Source organism: Lichenostomus cassidix, chromosome 28 (assembly GCF_008360975.1).
Source record: "Lichenostomus cassidix isolate B80296 chromosome 28, HeHo_3.0, whole genome shotgun sequence".
Classification (NCBI taxonomy): Eukaryota; Metazoa; Chordata; class Aves; order Passeriformes; family Meliphagidae; genus Lichenostomus; species Lichenostomus cassidix.
The window spans coordinates 1738784-1754582 of record NC_139508.1 but is presented as its reverse complement, the minus strand read 5'-3'; the positions used below and the strand labels follow the sequence as shown (position 1 = coordinate 1754582).

General features: G+C 57.0%; 1 protein-coding gene across 2 annotated transcripts; it reads right to left on the bottom strand.

The window, feature by feature from the left end:
- Positions 1 to 1256: 1256 nt before the first annotated feature.
- Positions 1257 to 10918, bottom strand: TMEM161A (transmembrane protein 161A). 2 transcript variants are annotated; one of them, XM_085040352.1, is made up of 13 exons: positions 10861 to 10918; positions 9715 to 9818; positions 9376 to 9456; positions 8215 to 8312; positions 7979 to 8135; positions 7218 to 7369; positions 6565 to 6625; positions 5644 to 5787; positions 5052 to 5165; positions 4074 to 4248; positions 3189 to 3285; positions 1747 to 2001; positions 1257 to 1545 (listed from the first exon to the last, which is right to left on the bottom strand). In XM_085040352.1, exons 1-12 carry the CDS (start codon positions 10861 to 10863, stop codon positions 1754 to 1756), a joined length of 1434 nt encoding a protein of 477 aa, XP_084896478.1. In that variant the 5' UTR covers positions 10864 to 10918; the 3' UTR covers positions 1257 to 1545; positions 1747 to 1753. The 2 variants fall into 2 exon arrangements, with proteins under 2 accessions (XP_084896478.1, XP_084896479.1); XM_085040353.1 differs by lacking the exon at positions 9376 to 9456.
- Between the last annotated feature and the right edge of the window lie 4881 nt (positions 10919 to 15799).

Below are 15799 nucleotides of genomic sequence, written 5' to 3'. Positions count from 1 at the left end.
TTGTCACCAACCCCAGGTGACCCCCGGGACAGGGAGACACCCATTGTCACCAGCCTGGGTGACCCAGGGACAGGGACACACCCATTGTCACCAGCCTGGGTGACCTCGGGGACAGGGAGATACCCATTGTCACCAACCCCAGGTGACCCAGGGACAGGGACACACTCATTGTCACCACCCTGGGGACACGGAGACACCCATTGTCACCAGCCTGGGTGACACCCTTTGTCACCAACCCCAGGTGACCCAGGGACAGGGAGACACCCATTGTCACCAACCTGGGGACAGGGAGACACCCATTGTCACCAGCCTGGGTGACCCAGGGACAGGGACACACCCATTGTCACCAGCCCGGGTGACCCCAGGGGACAGTGGCTTTGAGGACACTGAGCACTGCTTTGGGGACGCCAAGTGTGACTTTGGGGACGCCAAGTGTGACTTTGGGGACGCTGAGTGTGGCTTTGGGGACACCAAGTGCAGCTTTGGGGACACCAAATGCAGCTTTGGGGACACTAAGCGCAGCTTTGGGGACAGAGAGTGCAGCTTTGGAGACACCCAGTGTGGCTTTGGGGACACCAAGGGTGGCTTTGGGGACATAAAACATGCCTTTGGGGACACCGAGTGCGGCCTTGGGGACACTGAGTGCAGCCTTGGGGACACCAAGGGTGGCTTTGGGGACACTGAGTGCAGCTTTGGGGACACCGAGTGCAGCTCTGAGGTGACAGCTGGTGTCACTCTTTATTCCCCAGCAGCCACCCCAGGCTGTCACACCTGAGGTGTCACATGGAGCAAAAACCCCAAAAACCCCCAAAATCACCCCAAAATCCACACTGCCACTCCTGAATGTCCCCACAGTGTCCCCAACACACCTGGAGCCACTGCCCTCTGGTCAAACAGCCCTGGAATGTCCCCAACGAGGGGTGGCACGGTGACAGCAGCCACAGCGGTGACACAAAACCCACCCTGGTGGCAGAAATGTCCCCAAAGTGCCACCAGCACATCCCAGTCCCTCCCAGTCAGGATGTCACCCACCAGGTGACGAACAAGAGTCACAAATGTCCCCAAAGTGCCACCAGCACAGGATGCTGACAGGTACTGCTGGAAGTAGAGGCCGAAGAGGCTCCAGGTGAGGAAGGAGAGTCACAAATGTCCCCAAAGTGCCACCAGCACATCCCAGTCAGGATGTCACCCACCAGGTGAGGAACAAGAAGAGTCACAGATGTCCCTAAAGTGTCACCAGTCTGTCCCAGTCAGGACACTGCCAGGCACTGGTGAAAGCAGAGGCTGAAGAGACTCCAGGTGAGGAAGGACAAATGTCCCCAAAGTGCCACCAGCCCATCCCAGTCAGGATGTCACCAGGCACTGGTGGAAGCAGAGGCTGAAGAAGCTCCAGGTGAGGAACAAGAGTCACAAATGTCCCCAGAGTGCCACCAGTCTGTCCCATCAGGATGTCACCAGGTACTGGCGGAAGCAGAGGCTGAAGAGACTCCAGGTGAGGAACAAGAGTCACAAATGTCCCCAAAGTGCCACCAGCACATCCCAGTCAGGATGTCACCAGGAACTGGTGGAAGCAGAGGCTGAAGAGACTCCAGGTGACAAACAAGAGTCACAGATGTCCCCAAATGCCACCAGCACCTCCCAGTCTGTCCCATCAGGATGTCACCAGGTACTGGCGGAAGCAGAAGCCGAAGAGACTCCAGACAAGGAAGAAGAAGAGTCACAAATGTCCCCAGAGTGCCACCAGTCTGTCCCATCAGGATGTCACCAGGTACTGGCGGAAGTAGAGGCCGAAGAGGCTGGTGACAACCTGGCACAAGGCCACCCACCAGGTGAGGAAGGAGAAGAGTCCTCGGAGGAACAGAGGGGTGAAGATGCAGCTCAGCAGCCCCGAGATCTCCTGCACCACTGCTGTCACCTCCTCGCTGGTGGCACCAGCTGGGGACACTGGGGACACTGGGGACGCCGGGGGGGACGCTGGGTACAGCCCCCAGGAGTGGTGACCTGTGGGACAGAGGGGACAGGGTTGGGGGGATCCCTGTGGGACACTGGGGACAACTCTGGGGGTCCCTGTGGGACACAGGGGACAGTCTGGGGGGACAGAGGGGACAGGATTGGGGAGATCCCTGTGGGACACAGGGGACAACTCTGGGGACAGTTCTGGGGGAATTCCTGTGGGATGGAGGGGACAACTCTGGGGGGCCCTGTGGGGACAAATCTGGGGGTCTCTATGGGATAGAAGGACAGCTCTGGGGTCCCTGTGGGGACAAATCTGGGGTCTCTGTGGGGACAGAGGGACAGCTCTGGGGTCCCTGTAGGGACAGCTCTGGGGTCCCTGTGGGGACAAATCTGGGGTCCCTGTGGGGACAGAGGGACAGCTCTGGGGTCTCTGTGGGGACAGAGGGACAGCTCTGGGGTCCCTGTGGGGACAAATCTGGGGTCCCTGTGGGGACAGAGGGACAGCTCTGGGGTCCTGGGCTGGAAATGACCACAGGGATTGTCCTGTCCCAGTTCTGCTCCTGCCCAGGACACCCCAAAATCTCAAATCCCACCCCAAAATCCCACCCTGTCCCAGTCCTGGTCCTGCCCAGGACACCCCAAAATCCCAAAATCCCAAATCCCACCCTGTCCCAGTCCTGGCCATGCCCAGGACACCCCAAAATCCCACCCTGTCCCACAGCATTGTCCAAACGCCACCCCAAATCCCTGACCCAGCTCCAGCCACCCCGGGGTGCTGTCCCTGTCACCCCAGAGGTCACAGCTGTCCCTCAGGAGGGGACAATCTGGGTGCTGGTGACCCTCAGGCCCATCCCGCTCACCCTGAATTCCCAAATAATTCCCAAATTCCCAAATAATTCCCGAATTCCCAAATAATTCCCAAAATTCCCAAATTTCACCCAGGGTTTTGAGCAGCAGGGTGAGGATTACAGACCCCAAGTACTGCAGGCTCACTAGGAGACCATCCTGCCCACCCCAAATTCCCAAATTCCCAAATAATTCCCAAATAATTCCCAAATTCCCAAACAATTCCCGAATAATTCTGGAATTCCCTGCTCACCCAGGGTTTTGAGCAGCAGGGTGAGGATCAGAGACCCCAGGCTCACCAGGAGACCATCCTGCCCACCCCAAATTCCCAAATAATTCCCAAATAATTCCCAAATTCCCGAATAATTCCGGAATTCCTGGCTCACCCAGGGTTTTGAGCAGCAGGGTGCAGTGCAGGCTGAGGATGACAGGCGCCAGGTACTGCAGGCTCACCACGGAGACGTAGCAGTAAATCCTGGTGATCTGCGGGAATGCCGGAGTGTGGGGTGGGATGAGCCCTGACCCCAAACCGGATCCCAAAGCTGATCCTAAACCTGATCCCAAAGCTGATCCTAAATCTGATCCTAAAGCTGATCCTACCCTGATCCCAAACCTGATCCCCAATCTGATCCTAAACCTGATCCCAAATCTGACCCCAAATCTGACCCCAAACCTGATCCTAAATCTGATCCCAAACCTGATCCCAGCCCTGATCCCAAACCTGATCCTACCCTGACCCCAAACCTGATCCCAAACCTGATCCCAAACTTGATTCCAAACCTGATCCTACCCTGACCCCAAACCTGATCCCAGCCCTGATCCCAAACCTGACCCCAAACCTGATCCTACCCTGATCCCAAACCTGATTCCAAACCATCCCAATCCCACCCCACTCCCATCCTACTCCCACTCCGATCCCAATCCCACTCCCATCCCACTCCCACCCCAATCCCACTCCCACCCCAATCCCACTCCCACCCCACACCCACCCCAATCCCACCCTGATCCCATCCCACTCCCACCCCGATCCCAATCCAACCCTGATCCCACCCAGACCCCAATCCCAATCCCACCCCAATCCCACTCCTACCCCACTCCCATCCTATTCCCACACCAACCCCAACCACCCCACCCCAATCCCACTCCCACCTAGACCCCAATCCCACCCATCCCACCACCCCCACCCCACCCCACTCCCAATCCCACCCCACTCCCACCCCACCCCAATCCCACCCCAGTCCCAATGCCACCCCACTCCCACCCCACCCCACCTTGCTCTGGATCTCCACGGCAGCAATCCTTCCCGCCTCTCTCCTCAGGCTGCTCACCCAGCGCTCGGCCAGCGCCAGGTACGCCTGCAGGTGCCACCGTGTCCCCAGCAGGCGCAGCAGCGACAGTGCCACCAGCGCCCACAGCCGCGCCGTGTCGAAGGAGCTGTCCGACAGCCTGGGGACAGCGTGGGGACATGGGGACATTGGGGACAGGGGGACAGGAACACCCTGGGACAGGGGGACATGGGGACATGGGGACATTGGGGACTGGGGGACAGGGGGACATGGGTACATGGGGACATGGGGACATTGGGGACAGGGGGACAGGAATCACATGGGACAGGGGGACAGGGGGACATGGGGACATGGGGACATGGGGACATGGGAACATGGGGACACGGGGACAGGGGGACATGGGGACAGGGGGTCATGGGGACAGGGGGACAGGGACATGGGGACAGGGGGACAGGGGGACAGGAACACCCTGGGACATGGGGACATGGGGACAGGGATGGGACATGAGGGACATGGGGACAGGAACCCCCTGGGACATGGGGACATGGGGACAGGGATGGGACATGGGGACAGGGATGGGACATGGGGACAGGAACCCCCTGGGACATGGGGACAGGGGGACATGGGGACAGGGGCTGTGGGGATGGCTGGGACATGTAGGGACACTGCGGGGACATTGGGGGGACACTGGGGGTTCTTGGGTGTCACAGGGGTCACTGAGGGCCACGGAGGGTCACAGGGGACACTGGGGGTCACAGGGGTCGTTGTGGGGACATTGTCACTGGGGTTTTTGGGGGGACACTGGGGGTCAGAGAGGTCATTGTGGGGACATTGTCCTGGGGGTTATTGTGGGGACACAGGGGTCACTGTGGGGCCATTGTCCCAGGGGTTTTTGGGGGGACACAGGGGGTCACAGGGGGACACAGGGGACACAGGGGACACCCCACCCCACTGTCCACTCACAGCTGCACTGTCCTCTTGCCCAGCGGCGCCTGGAGCAGGAAATCCCTGCAGATGGGTCTGACCCACATCACCACCACCAGCACGGGTGACACGAACCCCACGTGCAGCAGGACCCTGCAGGTGACATGTCACACACCCCAAAACCCCCCCCCGGTGTCCCCAGGTGTCACCCACTGGCTCAGGGGTTTGTCAGATCAGCCTGACCCACATCACCACCACCAGCATGGGTGACACAATCCCATGTGCAGCAGGACCCTGTGGGGACACTGTCACACACCCCAAAAACCCCCCAGGTGTCCCCAGGTGTCACCCACTGCGTCACGGGTTTGTCAGATCAGCCTGACCCACACGGGTGCCACAAACCCCATGTACAGCAGCACCCTGTGGGGACACTGTCAGACCCCCCTGCCACCCCAAATCCCCCCCCAGGTGTCCCCAGGTGTCACCAGAGGATCAGCGGCTTGTCTGACCAGCCTGGCCCACATCACCACCACCAGCACAGGTGTCACCAACACCCTGTGGGGACACTGTCACACACCCCTGCCACCCCAAACCCCCCCGGTGTCCCCAGGTGTCCCCAGGTGTCACGCACTGGGTCAGTGGCCTGTCCGCGGCCATCCGCAGGGCGTCCAGGTGGGTCTGGGCCAGCCGCAGCCCCGGGAAGGTCAGGCAGGCGCCCAGGAAGGAGCACAGGGCCACCAGGGCCACCTTGAAGGCCAGCTTGGCCAGCGGCAGCCTGGGGGGACACAGCGGGGTTGGTCCCATTTCTGGGGTTCCTGGGGAGTTCCTGCCCCATTCCCAGGTGTTCCTGCCCCATTCCCAGGTGTTGGCCCCATTTCTGGGGTTCCTGGGGGGTTTCTGCCCCATTTGTGGGGTTCCTGCCCCATTTGTGGGGTTCCTGCCCCATTCCCGGGTGTTCCTGCCCCATTTCTGGAGTTCCTGCCCCACTCCCAGGGGTTTCCTGCCCCATTCCTGGGGTGTTGGCCCCATTCCCAGGGGGTTCCTGCCCCATTCCCAGGGTTCCTGCCCCATTCCCGGGTGTTCCTGCCCCATTTTTGGAGTTCCTGCTCCATTCCCAGGGGTTTCCTGCCCCATTCCTGGGGTGTTGGCCCCATTCCCAGGGGGTTCCTGCCCCATTCCCAATGATTTCTGCCCCATTCCTGGGGTTCCTGGGGGGTTCCTGCCCCATTTCTGGAGCTCCAGCCCCATTCCCAGGTGTTCCTGCCCCATTCCCGGGGGGTTCCTGCCCCATTCCTGGGTGTTGGCCTCATTTCTGGAGTTCCTGCCCCATTTCTAGGGGTTTGCCCCATTCCCAGGGGTTCCTGCCCCATTCCTGGGGTTTCTGCCCCATTCCCAAGGATTTCTGCCCATTCCCAGGGTTCCTGGGGTGTTCCTGCCCCATTTCTGGGGTTCCTGCCCCATTCCCGGGGTGTTCCTGCCCCAGAGTTCCCAAAAACAGCCCCAAAAGGTTATTTTTAACCCCATTTCCCTCCCTGCCCAGTGAGCAACTCACGTCCACTCCCAGCCCCGTGGCTTCAGGATGGTCTCCAGGTTATTGGTGACTCCGGCCAGCCCTGCGGGGAGTGACCAGTGAGGGGACTGAGTGACCAGTGAGGGGAGAGAGTGACCAGTGAGGGGAGTGAGTGACCAGTGATGGGAGTGACCAGTGAGGGGAGTGAGTGACCAGTGAGGGGAGTGACCAGTGAGGGGAGAGAGTGACCAGTGAGGGGACTGAGTGACCAGTGAGGGAAGAGAGTGACCAGTGAGGGGAGAGAGTGACCAGTGAGGGGAGTAAGTGACCAGTGAGGAGAGTGAGTGACCAGTGAGGGGAGTGACCCATGACTTGAGTGACCCACAAGTGCTCTGACCCACAAGGGGAGTGACCCCTGAGTGGAGTGACCCACGACTGGAGTGACCCCTGAGTGGAGTGACCCCTGAGCAGAGTGACCCCCGAGTGAAGTGACCCCCGAGTGGAGTGACCCCCGAGTGGAGTGACCCCCGAGTGGAGTGACCCACGAGTGGAGTGACCCCTGAGCAGAGTGACCCCTGAGTGGAGTGACCCCTGAGTGGAATGACCCCTGAGCAGAGTGACCCATGAGTGGAATGACCCACAACCGGTCTCCCAGCTCCCTCCCTGTCCCCTCCCTGTCCCCACCGGTCACCCACCGGCCTCCAGGCCGAACTCCAGGTACTCCTCTCGGACCACCAGGGCCACCATGGCGAGGAGGAGGAAGAGGAAGGTGAAGGTGAGGCACACGGAGCGCTCGCCGCCCTCCTCGGAGCGGAAATAGTGCCGCATCACCATGGAGAACACCTTCCTGGCGTTGGGGATGTGTCAAGGAAACTGGGGACATCTGGGGACACCTGGATTCTGGTCAGACCCCCTGCTCATCCCCTCCATGGAGTCACCACCACCTCCTTGGAATTTATCATTAATAATCTATAAAATCCAATTTTATGGGGAAAAAAAGGATGGTGAATTCTCCTTCCTGCTCAGACCCCAAAAGCAGGAGGATACACGTTGTGAAGGAAATTGGGGACATTTGGGGACACCTGGATTATGGTCAGACCCCCTTGTAATCCCCTAAACATCCCCACCACAGAGTCACCACCACCTCCTCAGAATTTGCCATAAATCATCCATAAAATCAAATTTTTTGGAAAAACGAGGACAGTGAGTTCTCCTTCCCCCTCAGACTCCAAAATTTGTAGGAGAAAAATGCGGATGGTGAGTTCTCCTTCCCCCTCAGACCCCAAAATCTGTAGGAAAAACGCGGAATGTGGGTTCTCCTTCCTGCACAGACCCCAAAATTCGTAGGAAAAACAAGGAGAATGAGTTCTCCTTCCTGCACAGACCCCAAAATTTGTAGGAAAAACGCAGACAGCGAATTCTCCTTCCCCCTCAGACCCCAAAGTCTGTAGGATACACGGAGAAGCCGACGGTCAGCAGGCACCAGAGCACGCCCAGGTTGGTCTCCCTGGCCGGAGTGACCAGGCAGAAGTAGCCCTCGCTGAAGGCATAGACAGCGCTGGCGTAGAGGGCAAAATCCACAAACCACTGGTACTCCAGGAAATAGCGCAGCACTGCGGGGACAGGGGACATGTCACCAGCCTGGGGACACCCCCGGGGGTGGGCTGGGCTGCTGGGGACACGGGGAGGTACCCAGAGCGTCCACGGCGGTGATGGGGCAGGTGTCCAGCTGGAGGTTGATGTCCCTGGGCACGGACAGGGGTTTGTCCTCGGTCACGCCGTTCAGCTTCCTGCGGGGAATGGCGGAGTGTCACCGGTGTCACCTGAGGTGGGTGGCACTGCCAGGGTGTTTGTCACCAGGCTGCTGCTGGGGTGACTGCCAGCACCCCAAATGTGAGTATTCCATGTTCCCAGGTCCTCATTGTGGGGACATTGTCACTGGGGTTATTGGGGACACTGGGGGTCATTGGGGTCATTGTCACTGGGGTCATTGTGGGGACATTGTCACTGGGGTTATTGGGGACACTGGGGTCATTGTGGGGACATCGTCATGGGGATTATTGGGGGGACACTAGGGGACACTGTGGGGACATTGTCACTGGGGTTATCTGGGGACACTGGGGGACATGGGGTCATTGTCACTGGGGTCATTGTGGGGACATTGTCACTGGGATCATTGGGGACACTGGGGGTCATTGTGGGGACATTGTCACTGGGGTTACTGGGGACACTGGGGGACACTGTGGGGACATTGTCACTGGGGTTACTGGGGACACTGGGGGACACTGGGATCATTGTGGGGACATTGTCACTGGGGTTATGGGGGACACTGGGGGTCATTGGGGTCATTGTCACTGGGGTCATTGTGGGGCCATTGTCACTGGGGTCACTGGGGTGACACTGGGGGTCAGAGGGGTCATTGTGGGGTCATTGTCACTGGGGTTACTGGGGACACTGGGGGACAGGGCTGTGGGGACATTGTCACTGGGGTTATGGGGGACACTGGGGGTCATGGGGTCATTGTGGGGACATCGTCATGGGGATTATTGGGGGGACACTAGGGTCATTGTCCCTGGGGTTATGGGGGTGACACTGGGGACATTGTCACTGGGGTTACTGGGGGGACATTGGGGGTCATTGGGGTCATTGTGGGGCCACTGTCATGGAGGTTATTGGGGGGACACTGGCAGTCACAGGGGGTCATTGTCACTGGGGTTACTGGGGGTCACTGGGGGGCAATGGGGTCATTGTGGGGTCATGTCACTGGGGTTACTGGGAGGACACTATGGGGCCACTGTCACTGGGGTCATTGAGGGGACACCGGGGGTCCCACCGGATTCCGGCCAGGCTGACCTGTCCCTCTTGCTCTTGGGACGCTGCTTGCCGGCCAGAGCGCAGAGCTCCTCGTCCGTGGGGTGCTTGTAGCGGTACAGGCTGTGGGGACAGCGGGGACAGCGGGGACAGCGGGGCTGGGTGACCCCCTGAGCCCCCCAGGGACAGGACAGGGATGGGATAGGGACAGGGACAGGACAGGGATAGGGACAGGACAGGGGCCGTGACAGGGACAGGGCCAAGGACAGGGATGGGACAGGGATAGGGACAGGACAGGGGCAGGGACAGGGATAGGTATGGGACAGGGACAGGGATGAGACACGGGCAGGGACAAGGACAGGGACAGTGCCAGTGCCATACCTGCCATTGCAGAGCAGCCAGCGGGCGAAGGAGCAGTGCGGTGCCAGCTTCTGCATCAGGCTGGCAGCCAGCAGGGTCACCACCACCTGCACCCCCATCACCGCCTGCGGGACAGTGCTGTCACCTCGGGGACACGGGGACATGGGGACACAGGGACAGCCTGGCCAGTCTGCAGTGCTGGGGATGGAGGCTGTCCCCAGCTCTGTCCCTGCTCTGGGGACATCCCGGGGACCCCTTGGGCATGGATCCATCGGGGTGGCAGCAACTGGACAGTGACCCTCCGGCCATTCAGACCCCCGGGACACCCGGAAAGTGACCCTCCGGCCATGCACGTCCCAGGGACCCCCAAAAAGTGACCCTCCGGCCACTCAGACCCCGGACAGTGACCCCATGGCCATTCAGACCCCCGGGCAGTGACCCTCCGGCCATTGGGACCCCCGGGACCCCCGGACAGTGACCCCAAAGCTGGCACTTCCCGGACAGTGACCCTCCCGACCCTGCCCACCCCAGAGCCACCCCGGGCAGTGACCCCCGGCTCAGGACAATGACCCCTCGGCCATGGTCACCCCGCACCGTGCCGGACCCTGAGCCCCCCGGCCACCGACCCTCCCGGTCAGCCCGGACATGCTCCCCGCGCTCCGAGCTCTGTCCGGGGCTGTCCCCCCGGTCAGACCCCTCTGTCCAGCCCCTGTCCCTCCGGCCAGACCCCCCTGTCCGGCCACTGTCCAGCTCTGCTCCGGCCCCTGTCCAGCCCTGGTCAGACCCCCCTGTCCAGCTCTGCCCAGCCCCTGTCCAGCCCCGGTTAGACCCCCCTGCCCAGCCCCTGTCCAGCCCCTGTCCCCCCGGTCAGACCCCCCTGTCCATCCCCTGTCCATCCCCTGTCCATCCCCTGTCCAGCCCCTGTCCGCCCGGTCAGACCCCTGTCCACCCCTGCCCAGCCCCTGTCCAGCCCTGTCCCCCTGTCCAGCCCTGTCCCCCGGCCAGCCCCTGCCCAGCCCCTGTCCACCCCCCGGTCAGACCCTCCTGTCCAGCCCCTGTCCCCCTGTCCAGCCCCTGCCCAGGCCCAGTCAGACTCCCCTGACCCCCGTCCAGCCCCTGTCCATCCCCTGTCCATCCCCTGCCCAGTCCCGCTCCAGCCATGCCCACCATGCCGAGGGTCAGCGCAAAGGCGACCGCAGGAAGCCGCCACGCCCACCTGGCCCACGCCCCTCAACCCAGCCAATCCTCGGCCGCTCTCCCTTTGATTGACAGCTCGTTGACCAATGGCGAGGCGGCTGGGGTTGGGGGGCGGGCGCTGCGCGGCGCGCGGTTCCGGGCGCGGCGTGCCGGGAGTGGTGAGGCCGCGGGTTCGAATCCCGGCGGCGCCAGTTCGCATCCCGCCCGGGTTATCGCGATATAAATATCGATATTTGTGATATCGATGATCGATCACATCCCAGCGGCTCTCTACAGCCCTGGGTGAACCACCAAAGCGGCTCCGACACTCCCTCTTCGGGCACAGACAGACCAGACTCGGCTTGGGGAAATTAATTTAATTTATTGCCAATCAGAGCAGAGCGGGATGATGAGGAACAAAACGAAATTTTAAAAATAGATTTCTCTCACCCCTCTCGTCTTTCTGGGATTTACTTCACTGCCAGATTCTCTCCTTCCCAGAGTGAGCACCCAAATCCCAGTGCCAGCACCCAAATCCCAGTGTCCAAACCCCAAATCCCAGTGCCAGCACCCAAATCCCAGTGTCCGAACCCCAAATCCCAGTGCCTGAACCCAAATCCCAGTGCCAAGATCCCAAATCCCAATGTCCGAACCCCAAATCCCAGAGCCTGAACCCAAATCCCCTAAATCCCAGTATCCCAACCCCAAATCCCAGTGCCTGAACCCAAATCCCAGTGCCAAGATCCCAAATCCCAGTGTCAGCACCCACATCCCAGTGTCTGAACCCCAAATCCCAGTGCCTGAACCCAAATCCCAGTGCCTGAACCCAAAATCCCAGTGCCTGAACCCAAATCCCCCAAATCCCAGTATCCCACCCCCAAATCCCAGTGTCCGAACCCCAAATCCCAGTGCCTGAACCCAAATCCCAGTGCCAAGATCCCAAATCCCAATGTCCAAACCCCAAATCCCAGTGCCAGCAACCAAATCCCAGTGCCTGAACCCAAATCCCAGTGTGAGCACCCAAATCCCAGTGCCAAGATCCCAAATCCCAGTGTCAGCACCCACATCCCAGTGTCCAGAACCCAAATCCCAGAGCCTGAACCCAAATCCCAGTGTCTGAACCCAAAATCCCGGTGCCCGAACCCAAATCCCCTAAATCCCAGTGTCCGAACCCAAAATCCCAGTGCCAGCACCCAAATCCCAGTGCCTGAACCCCAAATCCCAGTGCCTGAACCCAAATCCCAGTGCCAAGATCCCAAATCCCAGTGCCTGAACCCAAATCCCAGTGCCTGAACCCAAATCCCCTAAATCCCATTGTCCGAACCCAAAATCCCAATGTCCAAACCCCAAATCCCAGTGCCTAAACCCCAAATCCCAGTGCCCGAACCCAAATTCCCCAAATCCCAGTGTCCGAACCCAAATCCCAGTGCCTGAACCCCAAATCCCAGTGCCCGAACCCAAATCCCAGTACCCGAACCCAAATCCCAGTGTTCCAACCCCAAATCCCAATGTCTGAACCCAAATCCCAGTGTCCGAACCCCAATCCCAGTGCCTGAACCCAAATCCCAGTGTTCCAACCCCAAATCCCAGTATCACACCCCCAAACCCCAAATCCCAGCACCCCAAATCCCAGTGCCGGGCTCTCCTCTCCTCTCCCCCCAGCCCACCCCGCTGTCGCCGCTGTCCCCTCGGCTGTCCCCGGTCCAGGCGTTCCCCGGCGTTGCCATGGTTACCGATCTCCCTGGCGACACGATGCCATTCCCGCTAGATGTCGCTTCCTGCCCGGGGTTTGGGGTACCGGATTTGGGGGGTGACACCCCAAAAACACCTCCTGGGACAGCCCTCGGTCCCCAAAAATGTCCCCAAATGGAGATGCGGGGTGACAATTCCTCCCAGGTGACATCACTCTGCCCATCCCGGGGTTGGTGGCACTTGCCACCTTCATGTCCCTTTTTTGGGTTTGGGGTCGTTTATCCCAAAAAAAACCCCAAAAAATTATGAAGTTTCTCGTGGCTCAGAAAGCCGTTCGGTCTGGCGTTGTCATTGCCAAATTCGCGGTGTCCCCAAATGTCCCTAAATGTCCCCAAAGTGAAGGATTTCGTCCGAGGTGACATCGCCGAGCCCATCCCGGGGTTGGTGGCATTTGCCACCTCCATGTCCCTTTTTTGGAGCTAGGTTTGGGGCAGTTTATCCCAAAAAAAAAGAAAAAAAAGGAAAAAAAAAAAAGAAAAAAGAAAAAAAAAAAGAAAACAAAAAGGAAAACAAAAAGAAAAAAAAAGAAAAAAAGAAAAAAGAAAATACACAAAAAGGAGGAAAAAGAAAAAAGGGATAAAAGGAGAAAAAGAAAAGAAAAAAAAAAGAAAAAATAAAAAAGAAATAATAGAAAAAATAGAAATAAAGAAAAAAGGAAAAAAGGGAAAAAAAGAAACAAAAAGGAGGAAAAAAAAGAAAAAAGAAAAAAGAAAAAAGGGAAAAAAAGAAAAAGGGAAAAAAAGGAGGGAAAAAAGAAAAAAAGAAGAAAAAAGAAAAAAAGAAAGAAAACAAAAAGAAAAAAGAAAAAAACAGAAAAAAGGGGGAAAAAAGAAAAAGGGAAGGGAAAAGGAAGGAAAAAGAAGAAATAGTAGAAAAAAGCGAAAAAAAGAAAAAACACAAAAGGGGGAAAAAAAAGAAAAAAAGAAAAAAAGAAAAAAAAAAAACAGAAAGAAAGGGGGAAAAAAGAAAAAAAACAGAAAAAAAAATAAAAAAGAGAAAAAAAAAAAAGAAAAAAAAAGAAAAAAAAAAGAAAAAAAGAAAAAAAAAAGAAAAAAAGAAAAAAAAAAAAGAAAAAAAGAAAACTTTCCCCTTTACCCCCCCAAAACAAACCCCTTCCCGGTGTGTCACAAAGGCCCTGGGCTGGCATTGTCCCTGTCGCCGCGCCGCCTGCTCCCCGCGCAGCTCGGCCGTGTCCCGCTCGGGCAGCTGGCCGCGCTGCGCTCCGCGGGCTGCGCGCTTTGCATGACAAAAGGCAGAGCCTGTGAACCGCTTGCTCTCCAGACCTCTGCCGGCTGTCCCCCGAGCGCAGCACAGCCCAGCCCAGCTCAGCCCAGTTCAGCCCAGTTCAGCCCAGCCCAGCACTGCTGCACAGCCCAGCCCAGCCCATCCCATCCCATCCCAGCCCAGCCCAGTTCAGCCCAGCCCATCCCAGCCCAGTTCAGCCCAGCCCAGCCCAGTTCAGCCCATCCCAGCCCATCCCAGCCCATCCCATCCCATCCCAGCCCAGCCCAGCCCAGTTCAGCCCAGTGCAGCCCAGTTCAGCCCAGCCCAGCCCAGTTCATCCCATCCCAGCCCAGTTCATCCCAGCCCAGTTCAGCCCAGTTCAGCACAGCCCAGCCCAGCCCAGTTCAGCCCATCCCAGCCCAGCCCAGTTCAGCCCAGCCCAGTTCAGCCCAGCCCAGCCCAGTTCAGCCCAGCCCAGCCCAGCTCAGCCCAGCTCAGCCCAGTTCAGCCCAGCCCAGCCCAGTTCAGCCCAGCACTGCTGCACAGCCCAGCCCATCCCAGCCCAGTTCAGCCCAGCCCATCCCAGCCCATCCAGCCCAGTTCAGCCCAGCTCAGCCCAGCCCAGCCCAGCCCAGCTCAGCCCAGCCCAGCTCAGCCCAGCCCAGCCCAGCCCAGCCCAGCCCAGCCCAGCCCAGCCCAGCCCAGCCCGGCCCAGCCCAGCCCAGCCCAGCTCAGCCCAGCCCAGCCCAGCCCAGTTCAGCCCAGCCCAGCCCAGTTCAGCCCAGCCCAGCCCAGCCCAGCCCAGCTCAGCCCCCCGGCACGGACAGACTGCCCCGGCAAGGGAACGCCGAGCTGCCCCAGCAGCCTGTGGGATTTGAGGTTTTTACACTTTTTTTTCCCTGTTTTTCCCCATTTTCCCCCTTTTTTTCCCCTTTTTTTCCCCTTTTTTTCTATTTTTTTTCCTTTTTTCCCTTTTTTTTCTTTTTTCTCCCATTTTTTCCTTTTTTCCCCTATTTTTTCCTTTTTTTCTTTTTCCCCTTTTTTTCCTATTGTTTCCTTTTTTCTTTTTTCCCGTTTTTCCTTTTTTTCCTTTTTTTTTCTTTTCTTTTCCTTTTTTTCTATTTTTTCCCCTATTTTTTCCCTTTTTTTCCCTTTTTTTCTATTTTTTCCCTTTTTTTTCTATTTTTTCCCTTTTTTTCTTTTTTTCCCCTTTTTTTCTCTTTTGTTCCCCTATTTTTTTCTATTTTTTCCCTATTTGTTTCTCTTTTTTCCCTTTTTTTCTATTTTTCCCTATTTTTTTCTCTTTTTTTCCTATTTTTTCCCTATTTTTTCTTTTTTTCCCCCTTTTTCTTTCCTTTTTTTCCTATTTTTTCCCTTTTCCCCCTTTTTTTCCTATTTTTTTCTATTTTTTCCCCTATTTTTTTCCTCTTTTTTTTCTATTTTTTCCTATTTTTTTCTATTTTTTCCTTTTCATTTTTCTTTCCCATTTTTCCCTTTTTTTCCTATTTTTCCTATTTTTTCCCTTTCTTTTTCCCTTTTTCTATTTTTTCCTTTCCCCTTTTTCCTATTTTTTTCTTTTTTTCCTATTTTTTCTTTTTTTTTCCTTTTTTTTTCTTTTTCTTCCATTTTTTTTCCTTTTTTTTCCTTTTTTTCTTCCCTTTTTTCCTTTTCCTCCCTTTTTCCCCCCTTTTTCCCCCTTTATTTCCCTTTTTCCCTTTTTTCCCTTTTTTCCTTTTTTCCCCCCTTTTTCCCCTTTTAAAATTTTTTCTATTTTTTCCCTTTTTTCCTTTTTTTCCCTTTTTTTCTTTTTTTCCCCTCTTTCCTTTTTTCCCTTTTTCCTTTCCTTTTTTCCTTTCCCCTTTTTCCATTTTTAAATTTTTTTTTCTATTTTCCCCCCCCCTGTTAATTTAATGTATAACTCAATATTCAGGCAGCAGTGTGCTGGGAGGGATTG